The sequence below is a fragment of the Salvelinus namaycush genome, chromosome 2, assembly GCF_016432855.1.
Source record: "Salvelinus namaycush isolate Seneca chromosome 2, SaNama_1.0, whole genome shotgun sequence".
NCBI lineage: Eukaryota > Metazoa > Chordata > Actinopteri > Salmoniformes > Salmonidae > Salvelinus > Salvelinus namaycush.
The window spans coordinates 70,611,233-70,625,914 of NC_052308.1; the positions used below are offsets into that span (position 1 = coordinate 70,611,233).

The 14,682-nt window shown below is 44.3% G+C and overlaps 2 protein-coding genes across 4 annotated transcripts; both read right to left on the bottom strand.

Annotated features, from left to right (window-relative positions):
- Positions 1-94: 94 nt before the first annotated feature.
- LOC120017467 (RING finger protein 122-like) lies at positions 95-6,627 on the bottom strand. Of its 3 annotated transcripts, none has more exons than XM_038960238.1 (7): positions 6,512-6,627; positions 5,504-5,924; positions 3,908-4,065; positions 3,031-3,073; positions 2,753-2,794; positions 2,408-2,490; positions 95-1,603 (listed from the first exon to the last, which is right to left on the bottom strand). In XM_038960238.1, exons 3-7 carry the CDS (start codon positions 4,009-4,011, stop codon positions 1,483-1,485), a joined length of 393 nt encoding a protein of 130 aa, XP_038816166.1. In that variant the 5' UTR covers positions 4,012-4,065; positions 5,504-5,924; positions 6,512-6,627; the 3' UTR covers positions 95-1,482. The 3 variants fall into 3 exon arrangements, with proteins under 3 accessions (XP_038816166.1, XP_038816156.1, XP_038816174.1); XM_038960228.1 differs by having other exon boundaries at positions 6,501-6,627; XM_038960246.1 differs by lacking the exon at positions 2,753-2,794 and having other exon boundaries at positions 6,501-6,627.
- Positions 6,628-13,019: 6,392 nt separating this feature from the next.
- Positions 13,020-14,299, bottom strand: LOC120023197 (calcium homeostasis modulator protein 1-like). Its single transcript, XM_038967230.1, has 2 exons — positions 13,748-14,299; positions 13,020-13,547 (listed from the first exon to the last, which is right to left on the bottom strand). Exons 1-2 carry the CDS (start codon positions 14,297-14,299, stop codon positions 13,020-13,022), a joined length of 1,080 nt encoding a protein of 359 aa, XP_038823158.1.
- Positions 14,300-14,682: the final 383 nt, after the last annotated feature.

The following is a 14,682-nucleotide window of genomic DNA, read 5'->3' on the forward strand; positions in this document are numbered from 1 at the left end:
TATCATTTTGTAATCAAATAAATAACAGTAAATAACCTGAACTGATCATTTCTGATATACCATCTACTACTCATTTACAGAAGATGCACCACAGAGAGGATACATATTTTATTTAAAAGCAACAAACGATACAAAATTACAAGATGGGGGGGTCACAACGTTACGTACATACATACAGGCAAGACTAGCTGTCTATCAGTCTTCGAGGTTATGGACCTGGTTTGTGTCAGAAATGGCACCCTATTCCCTATATAGTACACTACTTTTGACCAGGGCCTGCATAGGGTTCTGTGTAAGGAATAGGGTGCCATTTCAGACACACTCCTGGATATATAGTTCTGTACATCAGAGAGCTGCTGTGATGTTGGTATTGGACTGGTTTTGTGATTCCAGCCTTTGGCTGCGTTCCAGACCAACTACTTTGCAGTCACTTGCCAGATCTCATTGGCTGCGTTCCAGACCGACTACATTGCAGTCGCTTGCCGGATGTGTGTTTAAGTGTTTAACATGTCAGCTAACCGCATATGCTCAGTCGATGACGTGGCGCCGAACCATTTGTTGCTGTGTGCAGCGCGACTGCAATGTAGTCGGCCTGGAACGTGACCAATGTTTTGACTCCCTCAGTATAGTGTTACCTAGGTTGGAGTTGGCAGTATTGGACATGTTCTGTGTGTGGCACATGGTATTGAATGGCATGTTTGTGCTGGCTTGTATTGTAACACCCCTGAGGTATGAGAGGTATCCATTTACATCAATCCTGATACTCGACCAATGACCTTCTCAGAATGCCTGACGTGTCGTTTTGTGATTGGCTGTTTCTGGCAGTGTTGTACCAGGCATCGTCCAATGACTGGGGGAGAACTCGGTATTCTAAAGTGGCTCCCGTTCCTATGTCACTTTCCTCTCATTCTCACCGGAGATACTATTAGTACACTGCTGACCTGCAAAATGAATATTCGGGTCAGGAGTGTCCGTGTAGCCTTCACTCATTCTCACTGATCTAAAGGGGAGGATAGACAGCAGCTTTATGAAGCTCCACTGCTAAGCTAGGAGGGCGCAATCCCAAACTGACCTGCTGCACCCGATCCCCTACCCTATCCTTCATTTCTTGCAGGAAGCCCCATTGGCATGCTAGTATGGCCAAATTCCAAACACCACATCCCTCAAGGTTAGAGTTATCATTTTGTTTTTAGGTTCCATTGCTAAACTAGTAGGGCCCGATCCTGAAACACTCTCTTGCGCCCTGCCCCTCGGTCATCGTTGACTTTCTTGACGATCTAAAAGGCCTGGACGGGTGTAATCAACATCCATATACAGTAGCCAAACCCCCAACCATATTGATTAATGCTCAGTCAAAGACTAACACCATGGAAGCCACTTTAAGAATACAATCGACTCTGTGTGATGTCCATAAAATGACCATCAATTCCGTGTAAATGTGTACAGGTGCGTATGGCGGTCGTGGTGGCCCCTGTGGGTCCTTCACACCTCCTCTGGGTCCTGGGGCCCCTCAGTTCCCTGTGTGGGGTCTGGGTGGAGCCTGAGGATGGGCTTATTACACATGGGGCACACGCTACGGATCTCCAGCCACTTCAGCAGGCACCTGGATGGGACACACAAAATAGACTGAGATTTCCTCAAAAGTGCATAACCTGGGGCCTCCCGGGTGGCGCAGTGGTCTAGGGCACTGCATCGCAGTGCTAGCTGCGCCACCAGAGTCTCTGGGTTCGCGCCCAGGCTCTGTCGCAGCCGGCCGCGACCGGGAGGTCCGTGGGCGACGCACAATTGGCCTAGCGTCGTCCGGGTTAGGGAGGGTTTGGCCGGTAGGGATATCCTTGTCTCATCGCGCTCCAGCGACTCCTGTGGCGGGCCGGGCGCAGTGCGCGCTAACCAAGGGTGCCAGGTGCACGGTGTTTCCTCCGACACATTGGTGCGGCTGGCTTCCGGGTTGGAGGCGCGCTGTGTTAAGAAGCAGTGCGGTTGGGTTGTGCTTCGGAGGACGCATGGCTTTCGACCTTCGTCTCTCCCGAGCCCGTACGGGAGTTGTAGCGATGAGACAAGATAGTAATTACTAGCGATTGGATACCACGAAAATTGGGGAGAAAAGGGGATAAAATGGTTTTTTTTAAATATATTTTTAAAAAAAGTGCATAACCTGTTCAAATATTATAGAGATAGCATCCTTCATTTATTCTGTCTGTCCTTCATTCCTTTTTCTTTTCCTTTCTTCCGTGAGCTAATCATTGATCTGACAAGGATGTTAACTTCAAGGAAGGGAGGCTGGAACCAGAAGGATTTATGATGTAATCATGTTAGTTTCAGCTGCCTGTTGAGTGTCATTATGACCACAGATGTGTTGACGTTTTGTAAGCTCTTGTCTATAAGGAGAGCCTGATGGTTAACTCACTTCTTGTGAAATGCGTGTGAACACGGACACACGGCTAGCTCATCTCTGGTCCGAAACTCTTCCAAACATACTGCACACGTTTGCTTTAAGGGCAAGAAGAAAAATGTGTGTTAGTGTGTGTTCACATTTACAAGAACAATGATTGAGTCAACCCGCCCTTAGCTCGAAGTTAAATACATCATCTGAGTTCAAACACAACACCAGGTTAAATCAAAGGCATTGCATCGCCGCGGGGGTTTCCCAAGTAGCTAACAGAGCCACACAGAAATGGTTCAGAAAATGTTACATTTTTTTCCAAACAATCTGCATTGAAATAAAAATGTCACACAGAATAACACGACTTACTCCTAGAAGGCTCAGCTTCTTGCCTGCCCCTTTAAGAACCACCTATTGAGAACGAAAAATCAAAAAAGCAGTTTGTACATGTGTTAGAGTGAGCTATAAGCTACTTGATACACACACCGGTATTGGTACAAATCCAGGGATGACGTAATGAAGGTTAACTATAAAGAGTAGTGGGCGTTGTGTTTCAAAACACACTGACGACAACAGACATACTGTAGTAGTAGTTGAAACCTGGTCAAACCCCAGTGCTACATGTGCTGGTGTAGTGATAGGCCTACCTCATTGTAGCTGAACTGCTCCCTCGTCCCTTGCTGTTTCAACCTACAAAGAGACAAATACAAAATGGCCGTGTTTAAAGATGGAGTCCGGGAACTTAAGCACTTAAGTTGACAAATAAACATTGATTTGATTTACAAATTTGAAACATATTGTGTGAATTGGAATTCATAATGTTTCTTATTTGGGGGGGCGATAACGTACACGAAATGGATGACGTAGTACACAATTTGGCACAATTATACAAAACCTCTGTAGCATCACTTTAAAATGTCTCATCAACGCAAAGGGTGGCTACTTTGAAGAATCTCACATATCTCACAAGAATCTCACAATATATTTTGATTTGTTTAACACTTTTGGTTACTACATGATTCCATATGTGTTATTTCATAGTTTTGATGTCTTCACTATTATTCTACAATGTAGAAAATAGTCAAAATAAAGAAAAATCCTGGAATGAGTAGGTGTGTCCAAACTTTTGACTTGTACTGTATATAAATAATATCATAGGCCTATAATATGATAATACGTAATTAAATAAAGGCTCTTGAAGCATAATAAGCGAAGCCTCCATGTGGATAAGTCTACATGTTAATATCCTGATTGCAATGGCAACCAGCCAGCAACCATCTTTGTTTGAGTCCTTCCCCCTACGGTTTCCAATAGGTGGCACAGCCACAAAGTCAAAATTCACTATATTGTCAAAATTAACGAGCACAAAAATGAGCTTTTTGGTCTTAATTTAAGGTTAGGGTTAGGCATAAGGTTAGCAGTGTGGTTAATGTTAGGGTTAGGTTTAAATTCAGATGTTAAATTGTAGAAATAGGCAGGGTTTATCACTTTGTGGCTGTTCCAGCTAGTGATGACCCTACATACCTGAAGAGGTAGCAGCAGAAGATGAGGCTGAGCATGAAGACGAACAGGCCGATGCCCAGCACTATCACGTAGACATTGAGTGGCAGGTGGTAAGTGGTATCCATCTTGCTAAGTCCACAGTACTTCTCAAAGTGCTGGAGACCTAAACCACAGGCATCCTGAGAAGAAGAAGAATATTTGCACACAGCTTGTTGTCATGAAAAAGGTTGTCAAAACAATAGAGGGACTTGAACGAAAACATGTCACAGCTTACCTCACTTAGCATATAATGAAAGTGTTATAAATACTAATATGTTTTCCCCTCTCAAGACAGAGGATCCGGGGACATATTCCCACATGCAAATGGCTCACAGCTTCTTGTTTACACACCTTTTAAACAGGAGAGAGAGACACTAAAACACAGATTCTCTCGCTGATTCACTTCTCATGTAGGCGTTATAACTAGAGACATATTTATATATGGACTAATATATTTCAATCTAAACATAGGGCTCTTGTTATAACTGCATTGCTTAATGTATGGTATTCCTCCCTTAGACAATACATCTCCATTATATCCTCCATGTAGGACACAAGAGCCACCGACATGTGTTTTACTATCTAGGGCTGCATGATAGAAAGCCTAGTAAGCCTTGTATTGACAATTCAAACGACAAGGTCAATATTTGGTGGGGAGGGAGGGGGAAGTGAATGCCTGGTATTTGGCTCCCATCCCACCCATACTGCTCTGTATTGCTCTGCTCTGACTGGAGCCAAGGCACGTAATTGGCAGTGAACTAAACCAACATGGAGTACGGTGGCTCCACTTCCGTCGGTACGCCATCTGTTCCACAGACTCCCCTTCACAGACTAGGTGGCTGGCCTGTGGGTTGTGTGTGTGTGTCATGGGTGGGGGTTGGTTGGGAGCTTTAGCTAGCCTTTTCATGAACAGACACACAACACTCTAGGGACTGAGGCACCATTTGGCAAGACAATGGTAACCAGGAAGCACCACTTCCACCCATATGCCCCATGTGTTCTGTTCTTGTGAATTTGCCTCACCACGGACGAGATGCCCCCTTACCCCCCTCTCTTTGCCAGTCTGTTTTAACAGCCATGGCCGTGTCACTTAATTTGGAGTGATAGAAGGGGTACAGCTTGAGCACAGTGGGGGGTATGGGGTCATTAATTTGACATTGGGGTAAAGGGAGGGGGGAATGGGAGTAGGGGGGGTCGTAGAATTGAAACATGGTTACATAGACAGTTTATTGTAGAATGGACCATATGCAGAGACCGGCTAGGTATTGAATAGCTGAACAACCTCTAGTAATGCCGTTAGTTACAGTTACATGATGGTTGCTATGTAGCCTATATATAACTAACTAAACATGACCCTGGAAAATTGAATTAGTTTGAGTGCCGTTTCACCCTTTCGACAAAACCCAACTGAACCCACATTCAATTTCGTCATTTCTCAAGCATATCAATTACAGAAACCCTGTTAGCAGTCAGTAAAGAGTTCAAGGGAGAGGGGAGAGTTATAGTGGAACACACAGGCTGTGTAAGCTACGGACTGCATTACATTGACTTGGCAGAAGGTTGAGGAAAAACACTTACCGTTACACCATTGGAATGGTTGCATGAAATCTGACTCCCAGGACTGCAGCAGTAAATCCAGGCCCTGTCAGGAGAAGGCTGGACCTGTGTGAGGGCCAAACTACCAGGTTACCCCGACGCCCGGAAGCCCAAAATCAGTCTCTAAACTGGGGCTAAAAGAAGACAAAGGAGTCGCTGGGGTGGTTTGAGGTTGTGGTGGATCATCCAAAAGCAAAACCATGAAGATGATCAGAATTCCGAGAAGAAGATTGTTAAGATTCTAGCTGTGCGGTTTTGTCCACTCAGCAATCCATGCGCGACATTCCCAAATCTGGATTAGCTCCCGAGGGTTAGGATTGGGAGATGTGGGATTGGGAGTGCTGCAGTCCTCGTGTGTGCTCCTTCTCCTCTCTCAACATTGACGATGACGTCCTTGTGATGACTGTCAGAGAGAGACGAAGAAATCAGTTTAGTCACATGGCTCTTACCTCATGTCAATGTCCACTGTTGAAGTGGTGAAATCTGCTCTCAACACTGAGCAAAACAACACACATTTCCTTTCCTCCCAATCAAAACAACTTCCATTCAGGAGAAAAACAGCCCCATAAATTGCAATAAACAACAACTGTCCAGTTCATCACAGTGACAGAAAACCATTCCAAACGACAGTCCCTGCTCTTATTCCAGTGTGGGGGCTATTAGTCCCTGCTTTGTCCCCCTCCAAATCCTTCTGAACAGAGGGATTTTCACAAGCCTTATCCCATCTGTCTGCCCTCTCTTCTCCTCCTCTTCCTCTACTCCTTCAGTGCCCTGATCTACTAGGGGGGTAGAGCGTACTCTTCACAGCAGGAAAAACATGATTCCCCCAAAACACAAAGAACAGTCTTCTAGCTGGGATATTTTGCTAGTGTGTATGTGTGTGTGTCTGTGTGTATTTAGGAGGGGGAAGTTCCTACTCTCCCTCTAACCATCTGCTGCTTCGATTGAGAAAAATGTTGAGACAAAGACAGTCTCCCACCTCCAGCTGACCTGGTCATGGTGGCCGGGTTCCCTCTCCGTCTCAATCCATAATGGTGGTCTAGAAATCTGCCTCGATCCTCCTCTGCTGCTTTTGCTATTGCTGCTGCTGCTGCTGTTCCTATATTTCTGCCTCTGCCTCTCTCAATTCAATCTCCTCTCTCTCTCTCCTCTCTCTCTCTCTCTCTCTCTCTCTCTCTCATTGGTTTGTAAACAGAGCTCTGGCTGTTGGTCATGTGACCAGTCCTTTGCCTCGCAACTCTCGTTTCCCTCCTCCCCCTCCCTCTCCTTTGGACACTCCCCTTCTCCCTCCGTCCTCCAATCCCTGTCTCTCTCCCTCTCTCCCTGGGAGAGATGAAAACAGGCATAGGCAGGAGGGTAGGCAGAGGGGCTTAGACATAGACGAATGAGACGACTGGATACGGTGTGAGGGTTGTGAGTTTCTCTCTCTGTGTGTGTTGGAGTCTTGCAGGAAACACAGGGAGGGCCCGGCCAGTGACATGTGCACTGCTGCTGTCCAGACAACCAAACAACAACCCATTCTCATTAATTATGTGCTATATGTACGTTGCAACCCAGCAATGCAAAGCCAGGCAGGGTGAGGGGAAGGCCAGCAGCCATCCCTTTTAGTCAAAACAACAAAACTATCACTGGGCTACTAAACCAACATGGCTACCACAGCCAACGCATATAGGGGGATTGGGAAGCTAGCTCTGTCAGTCAAAGCCCTGATTATTTTCCAGTTTTGTTTCTCTTGATCTATAGTCTATATATAAACGTGTTGCTATCATGTTGGTAGAGAGACAGGAGCAGGGTTGGAGGGAGAGAGAGAGGGAAATACAGAGAAAGAGAGATCAAGAGAAAGCAGAAAGAAAGACAAATACTAGAGAGTGAAAGATGGCCAGAGACATCCATCCTTCCACCCCCACATGTCAGTCCTGCCAGGCCAGCAGGCCTCAGAGACAACAGCTGCAGGATTTGGGCTGTAGGGTAGGGAGCTAGGAAGGAGGATATATGCTTTCCTGGCGCCCTGGGCCATGTTCATTTGGCACCAAACGGAAGAAAACAGACTAAAACAGCCCTTATGGTGAAAAAACAGATGCATTTCACATGTGAGGTATTCCAAAAACACGTTTTCATGTTATCATGTGATCTTATGTGAAGTTAATGTGATAACATGTGACAACATGAAACTACACGTGAAAACGTGATAAAGTGCAGTGTTCCAAAAACACATTCATGTGTTTTTCTGTCATATTTTTTTTCTTCTAGAAAACCCTTTTTACATCAGCAGATGTCACAAAGTGATTATACAGAAACCCAGCTTAAAACCCCAAAGAGCAAGCAATGCAGATGTAGAAGCCCGGTGGCTAGGAAAAACTCACTAGAAAGGCAGGAACCTAGAGGGAAACCAGGCTCTGAGGGGTGACCAGTCCTCTTCTGGCTGTGCCAGATAGAGATTATAAGAGTACATGGCCATTATAGCCAGATTGTTCTTCAAGATGTTGTAAAAGTTTAATAGATGACCAGCATCGTCAGATAATATTCACAGTGGTTATAGAGGGTGCAACAGGTCAACATCTCAGGAGTAAATGTCAGTTGGCTTTTCATAGCTGAGCATTCAGAGGTCGAGATAGCAGGTGCAGTATAGAGAGAGAGAGGGTCAAAACAGCAGATCCGGGATAAGGTATCACGTCCGCTGAACAGGTCAGAGTTCCATAGCCTCAGGCAGAAAAGCAGAAACTGGATCAGCAACATGACCAGGTGGACTAGGGAGGGGACAGCCAGGAGTCCTCAGGCCAGGTAGTGCTGTGGCATGGTCTGGTCCTAGGGCTAAGGTCCTCCGGGAGGGGAGAGGAAGAGAGAGAGAGAGAGAGAGAGAGAGAGAGAGAGAGAGAGAGAGAGAGCGAGAGAGAGAGAGAGAGAGAGAGAGAGATGGGAGAATTCGAGGAAGCATACTTAAGATCACACAGGACACCAGATAAGACAGGAGATATACACCAGGTAGGACAGACTGACCCTAGCTCCCCCGCACATCGGGGGACACTGTGGCCCTGTCTGACGATACCCTGCTCTCCCATAGCATACCAGGGAGGGAGTGACTCCCTGAACCTATCTAGTGAGAAACTGTTGTTTTCTTACTAATGAAAATGACCAGTGTGTGGGAGGATACCCTGTTCCCAGATCTGCTCTATAGCTAAGCCGCTATGGTCATACCAGTTGGCTATACAGCCCAAACTGATCTGGGACGAGCTGCTATGAGGAGGAAGTGGAGGCTTCCATGGGATCCGGGGGATTCATTACAATCTCATCATCCTATAATTATGACATCATCATTATCCAGAGCACAGCTGTATTGTCTGTCGGTCCAAGATGAATCTCTGCTCCCAGAACCAAATCAGCTACTCTGTTCAACGCTTCCACGAGAGTGTAGTACAAAACAAGATGAAGATGTTCAGTCGATATGGACATTTTTTATTTATAAGGACGCCCTAGGCTCCATTAACAACCTGAAATCAAATTTCATTGGTCACATACACGTGTTTAGCAGATGTTATTGTGGGTGTAGCGAAATGCTTGTATCTGGTGTCCTGTGAATTAAAAATGAGCAGGGTGTTGACCATTCTTTTATACCTCAATGGTGTTGACTAGCAGCTTTGGGAGGTTAGATTTGGTATTTGTAGTTTTTCTACCCTCTAGTGGTATGCTATGGGAGAGCAGTGTTATGTCAAACCGTCAACAACTCACTGATATATGAGGATAAATGTAATCTATCGCCATGCATATGTAATTAAATAAATAAATGGCGTTTTAAGAAATGTTATTTTAAAAGCTTTATGACAGATAAAGTGAAGTAAACATTGATTGCCAAAAGGCTACCTGTTTGATTAAAAAGCACTTTACCTGAAAGCTTGGGGATAGGATGAAACGAGAGAGAGATGCAAATTCTGACCTTGTTTCTATCCCATCATGTAAATTGTTATGGCTGTGTGTGTGTGTGTGTGTGTGTGTCCAGTTTACATGCAATGACTGAGTGAGATGGAATATCAGGTCATGAGGACACTTGTCATGGTTGAGAGAAGGCTTGGAATTCTGATAAGTCTTAATTGAGTCACAACTGTAAATACCATATGAAATGACATACAGTATGCTGATGTTTTAGTATCTGGCTTACAGTTGACAGATGTTCTTCAATTTGTGAATTCTGTTTGACAGAATTGTGACACTCAATCAATAAAAGTTCATTTTGAGTGTGTCAAAGAACACTCCAGAACAACAATCTAACACTATCGGTCAGCATTAGAGTATGAAAGGAAGTTTAAATCATTGATTGTTTGCAAAATGCCAATAATACAAGCAGTACTACTCATGGTAGCTTTCAAGCCAGCATTCAGGGCATTCTGATCTTTGTTTGGTATTCTACAAAGGGTTTAGCAAAGAAACAACAATGCTTTTAAGGAAGACAAAAGTTGATTCCACAAGCATGAGGCGCACCCAACAGCATAATTCTGACTCGAAGGCTCATTGGTTTTGGAATTACAATATCTTTGTCGTGGAACCTCTCAGAGCCAAGTTGATCACACCAATGCTGCATGCATACAGTTGAAGTCGGAAGTTTACATACACTTAGGTTGGAGTCATTAAAACTCGTTTTTCAACCACTCCACAAATTTCTTGTTAACAAACTATAGTTTTGGCAAGTCGGTTAGGACATCTACTTTGTGCATGCCTTTAAACAGCTTGGAAAATTCCAGAAAATTATGTCATAGCTTTAGAAGCTTCTGATAGGCTAATTGTCATAATTTGAGTCAATTGGAGGTGTACCTGTAGATGTATTTCAAGGCCTACCTTCAAACTCAATGCCTCTTTGCTTGACATCATGAGAAAATCAAAAGAAATCAGCCAAGTCCACAAGTCTGGTTCATCCTTGGGAGTAATTTCCAAACACCTGAAGGTACCACGTTCATCTGTACAAGCAATAGTACGCAAGTATAAACACCATGGGACCACACAGCCGTCAAACCGCTCAGGAAGGAGACGCATTCTGTCTCCTAGAGATGAACGTACTTTGGTGCGAAAAGTGCAAATCAATCCCAGAACAACAGCAAAGGACCTTGTGAAGATGCTGGAGTAAACAGGTACAAAAGTATCTATATCCACAGTAAAACGAGTCCTATATCGACATAACCTGAAAGCCCGGTCTGCAAGGAAGAAGCCACTGCTCCAAAACCGCCATCAAAAAGCCAGACCACGGTTTGCAACTGCACATGGGGACAAAGATTGTACTTTTTGGAGAAATGTCCTCTGGTCTGATGAAACAAAAATGTAACTGTTTGGTCATAATGACCATCGTTATGTTTGGAGGAAAAAGGGGGAGGCTTGCAAGCCGAAGAACACCATCCCAACCGTGAAGCACTGGGGTGGCAGCATCAGGAAACAGCAGAGGGAGCACCCCCCTATCCACATCGATGGGACAGTAGTGGAGAGGGTAGTAAGTTTTAAGTTCCTCTGCGTACACATCACGGACAAACTGAATTGGTCCACCCACACAGTCAGTGTGGTGAAGAAGGCGCAGCAGCGCCTCTTCAACCTCAGGGGGCTGAAGAAATTCGGCTTGTCACCAAAAGCACTCACAAACTTTTACAGATGCACAATCGAGAGCATTCTGTCGGGCTGTATCACCGCCTGGTACGGCAACTGCTCCGCCCACAACCGTAAGGCTCTCCAGAGGGTAGTGAGGTCTGCACAACGCATCACCGGGGGCAAACTACCTACCCTCCAGGACACCTTACACCACCCGATGTCACAGGAAGGCCATAAAGATCATCAAGGACAACAACCACCCGAGCCACTGCCTGTTCACCCCGCTATCATCCAGAAGGCGAGGTCAGTACAGGTGCATCAAACCAGGGACCGAGAGACTGAAAAACAGCTTCTATCTCAAGGCCATCAGACTGTTAAACTGCCACCACTAACATTGAGTGGCTGCTGCCAACATACTGACTCAACTCCAGACACTTTAATAATGTAAAAATTGATGAAAAATGTATCACTAGCCACTTTAAACAATGCCACTTCATATAATGTTTACATACCCTACATTACGATACCATCTACTGCATCTTGTCTATGCCGTTTTGTACCATCACTCATTCATATATTTTTATGTACATATTCTTCATTTTTCATTCCTTTACACTTGTGTGTATAAGGTAGTTGTTGTGAAATTGTTAGGGTAGATTACTCGTTGGTTATTACTGCATTGTCGGAACTAGAAGCACAAGCATTTCGCTACACTCGCATTAACATCTGCTAACCATGTGTATGTGACAAATAACATTTGATTTGATTTAATTTTCATCATGTTGTGGGGGTGCTTTGCTGCAGGAGGGACTGGTGCACTTCACAAAATAGATGGCATCATGAGGATGGGAAATTATGTGGATATATTGAAGCAACATCTCAAGACATCAGTCAGGAAGTTAAAACTTGGTCGCAAATGGGTCTCCCAAATGGACATTGATCTGAAGCATACTTCCAAAGTTGTGGCAAAATGGCTTAAGGACAACAAAGTCAAGGTATTGGAGTGGCCATCACAAAGCCCTGACCTCAATCCTATAGAAAATGTGTTGGCAGAACTGAAAAAGTGTGTGCGAGCAAGGAGGCAAAGTTAAACAATTTCAAGGCAATGCTACCAAATACTAATTGAGTGTATGTAAACTTCTGACCCACTGGGAATGTGATGAAATAAATAAAATCAGAAATAAATCATTCTCTCTACTATTATTCTGACATTTCACATTCTTAAAATAAAGTGGTGATCCTAACTGACCTAAGACAGGGAATTTTTACAAGGATTAAATGTCAGGAATTGTGAAAAACTTAGTTTAAATGTATTTGGCTAAGGTGTATGTAAACTTTTGACTTCTACTGTATTTCCTGGTAGGAAAACTAAATAAAATCTTACAAACTCATTTTTTGGGGGGGTTGATCTTAGAATTATGCTTTTTATGTAAGCTAGGATGAATAAAAAAGTCATGAATTTAGGCTACCACAGTAGCGTTAGGCTAAAGGAAACATTTCATCGAGATTCTACAAGGAGCCATTTGATGTTTGGTTTAATCGATAAAGAATTTTTCAAAAGTCTACACATAGCAATAATAACAACAAACAGACTGTACATCATCATGACATATCTGACACATTATGTACAAAAACTCAAGTAAGGTTCCCCCTTTGGGTACTCTAACAAAAAATACAGTTAACCATCCTGAAACCAAGGAACAACAAAAGTGCCAATGTGGGAGGGTTTGATGTTGGATGCCAGGAAACATTTCCAACTAAGCCCTCCATCAAAATATTCATTATTATAAATGATCACACCACACAAAGGACTTCAATTCTATCTATAAACCACAGTCTAAATCTTAAAGGACAATCAGTCTTGTCAGTCTAAATAGTCAATCAGTGCTTAATATCCATGCTACAGTGAATGGTGCTTTTTCCTCTTTTGAAATGTTCAAACTTTGCTGTAGTATGCCGCCCATTCCCTCTTGGGCAAATCGGGAGCGTGACCGTTAGCATATCCATTTGGCCCTCCACTGACTCCATGGACATCTCCATTTGGTATGAGCCCTTCATGGGATTCTCCATCCAGCTGTTCCTTCCTCAGTGCCAGAGGCGGCTTGCACGTGTGCCAATTCCACAGAACTTTATTCATATCGTCCTGGTCGCGGATCCCGAGAAGCTTGTCCTCGTCGCTCTTCTTCTTGTCATCATCATCGTCGTCGCTATCATCTTTGCTTGACCGGTGCTTGTGGAAGCTGCGCATGTCGCCGCTGATGCTCTCGAAGTACTGCTGGATGCAGACCTTGGCGAAGGTCTTGGCGTGCTCCTTGCACGTCTCGTCGAAGAGCTTGCGTTCGACGTCGACGTAGTGAGACCAGTATTTGGTCTTGAGGAAGGCAGCTTGGGTGAAGCAAGGTCGGATGGCTCGTATCATGAAGGCTGCTAAGGTCATCAGCAGCAGGAATACCCAGCCAAACGCCTACAGGGAAACACATGATAATACGTAAACAAAGACCTTGCTTTACCACTACAACAAACGTACTTTGAACCAATGGCCCGGTTCACACTTAGGTTGGACAACTGATGTACAATGGATTTAACACAACAGTTATTTTGAAAGAGATTGTCTGCACCTAAATGTGAACTAGGTGAATATGGAAACTACCAACGACAACTTACCTGGGATATACACTTGATATATCTCGATGCCGCTTCTCTCGATATCACCTCGGGCTGATTGAAGATATTCTTGCATGGAATCTTCGCTAACAATTTAACAATCTCCACTTCCGTCATTCCATCAATGAGGGTAGAATTCCCAAACTGATGAATGTCCAAGTTGACGCTGAACGCACACAGGAAGCTCTTCCCGTCCATAAGAGTCACAGATATCCACACCATGGGCGCGATCAAGGACCGCTGCGTGATCGAAACGAACATGTAACGAAGGATCGTCGGATCCTTCACCCTCTTCCCTGTCGGTCTTTTCCACTCCTCAGCTAACATCGAAACATTGTTATTCAACACGAACCCTAGTAGGAAGAACCATATAGGTGGGGTAACCAGTAGTCCAATCCCATAGGCGTAGTTGTACTCTGGGATACAAGGGCAGCTAAACTCGAAGGCTGAGTAGAGCTGGGCGCTAGCTAGGGCCATGATACCACAGATGCCGTTCATAAAGGACTCCTGGTTGGATTGGAGAAACTGGAACATCATACGGAACTTATCCATCTTGATTGGTCTGCTGGCGGTGCCTTTTTAAATGTACTGAGATCTGTAGAAAAAGATGGATCCAGTTGATGGAAATCAATTTGATAGTGGTGCCTCTGAAGTATTCAAATCTGTGGGAAAACACAGAGGCAGATGTTAGAATTCAACAACAACAAAAAATGTGACGGGGCCCAACATGTGAAAGGCACTCAGTCATTTGATGTTGGAGAAATCGTGTAGCCCCGTGTCTGTGTACATTTGCAACTCATAAAATGTAGACGAAGAAGTAAATGAAGATGTTGTTTACAAGCAGTACTGACTAAACAATTTAATCAATCTCCCACTGCTTTATAATGAAACATCAATGGTTTGAGTGTCTGAAGAGCTCACAAATCATTCAAGAA

What these genes read in the sequence shown, in the direction of transcription:
- LOC120017467 (XM_038960238.1), bottom strand. Translation starts at nt 4,011, where the DNA reads ATGGATACCACTTACCACCTGCCACTCAATGTCTACGTGATAGTGCTG. An exon ending in TTCTGCTGCTACCTCTTCAG is followed by an intron (nt 3,074 to 3,907) that starts GTATGTAGGGTC and finishes GTCTCTTTGTAG; the next exon opens with GTTGAAACAGCAAGGGACGA. An exon ending in TCACACGCATTTCACAAGAA is followed by an intron (nt 1,604 to 2,407) that starts GTGAGTTAACCA and finishes TGTCCCATCCAG; the next exon opens with GTGCCTGCTGAAGTGGCTGG.
- LOC120023197 (XM_038967230.1), bottom strand. Translation starts at nt 14,299, where the DNA reads ATGGATAAGTTCCGTATGATGTTCCAGTTTCTCCAATCCAACCAGGAG. An exon ending in ATATCAAGTGTATATCCCAG is followed by an intron (nt 13,548 to 13,747) that starts GTAAGTTGTCGT and finishes GTTTCCCTGTAG; the next exon opens with GCGTTTGGCTGGGTATTCCT.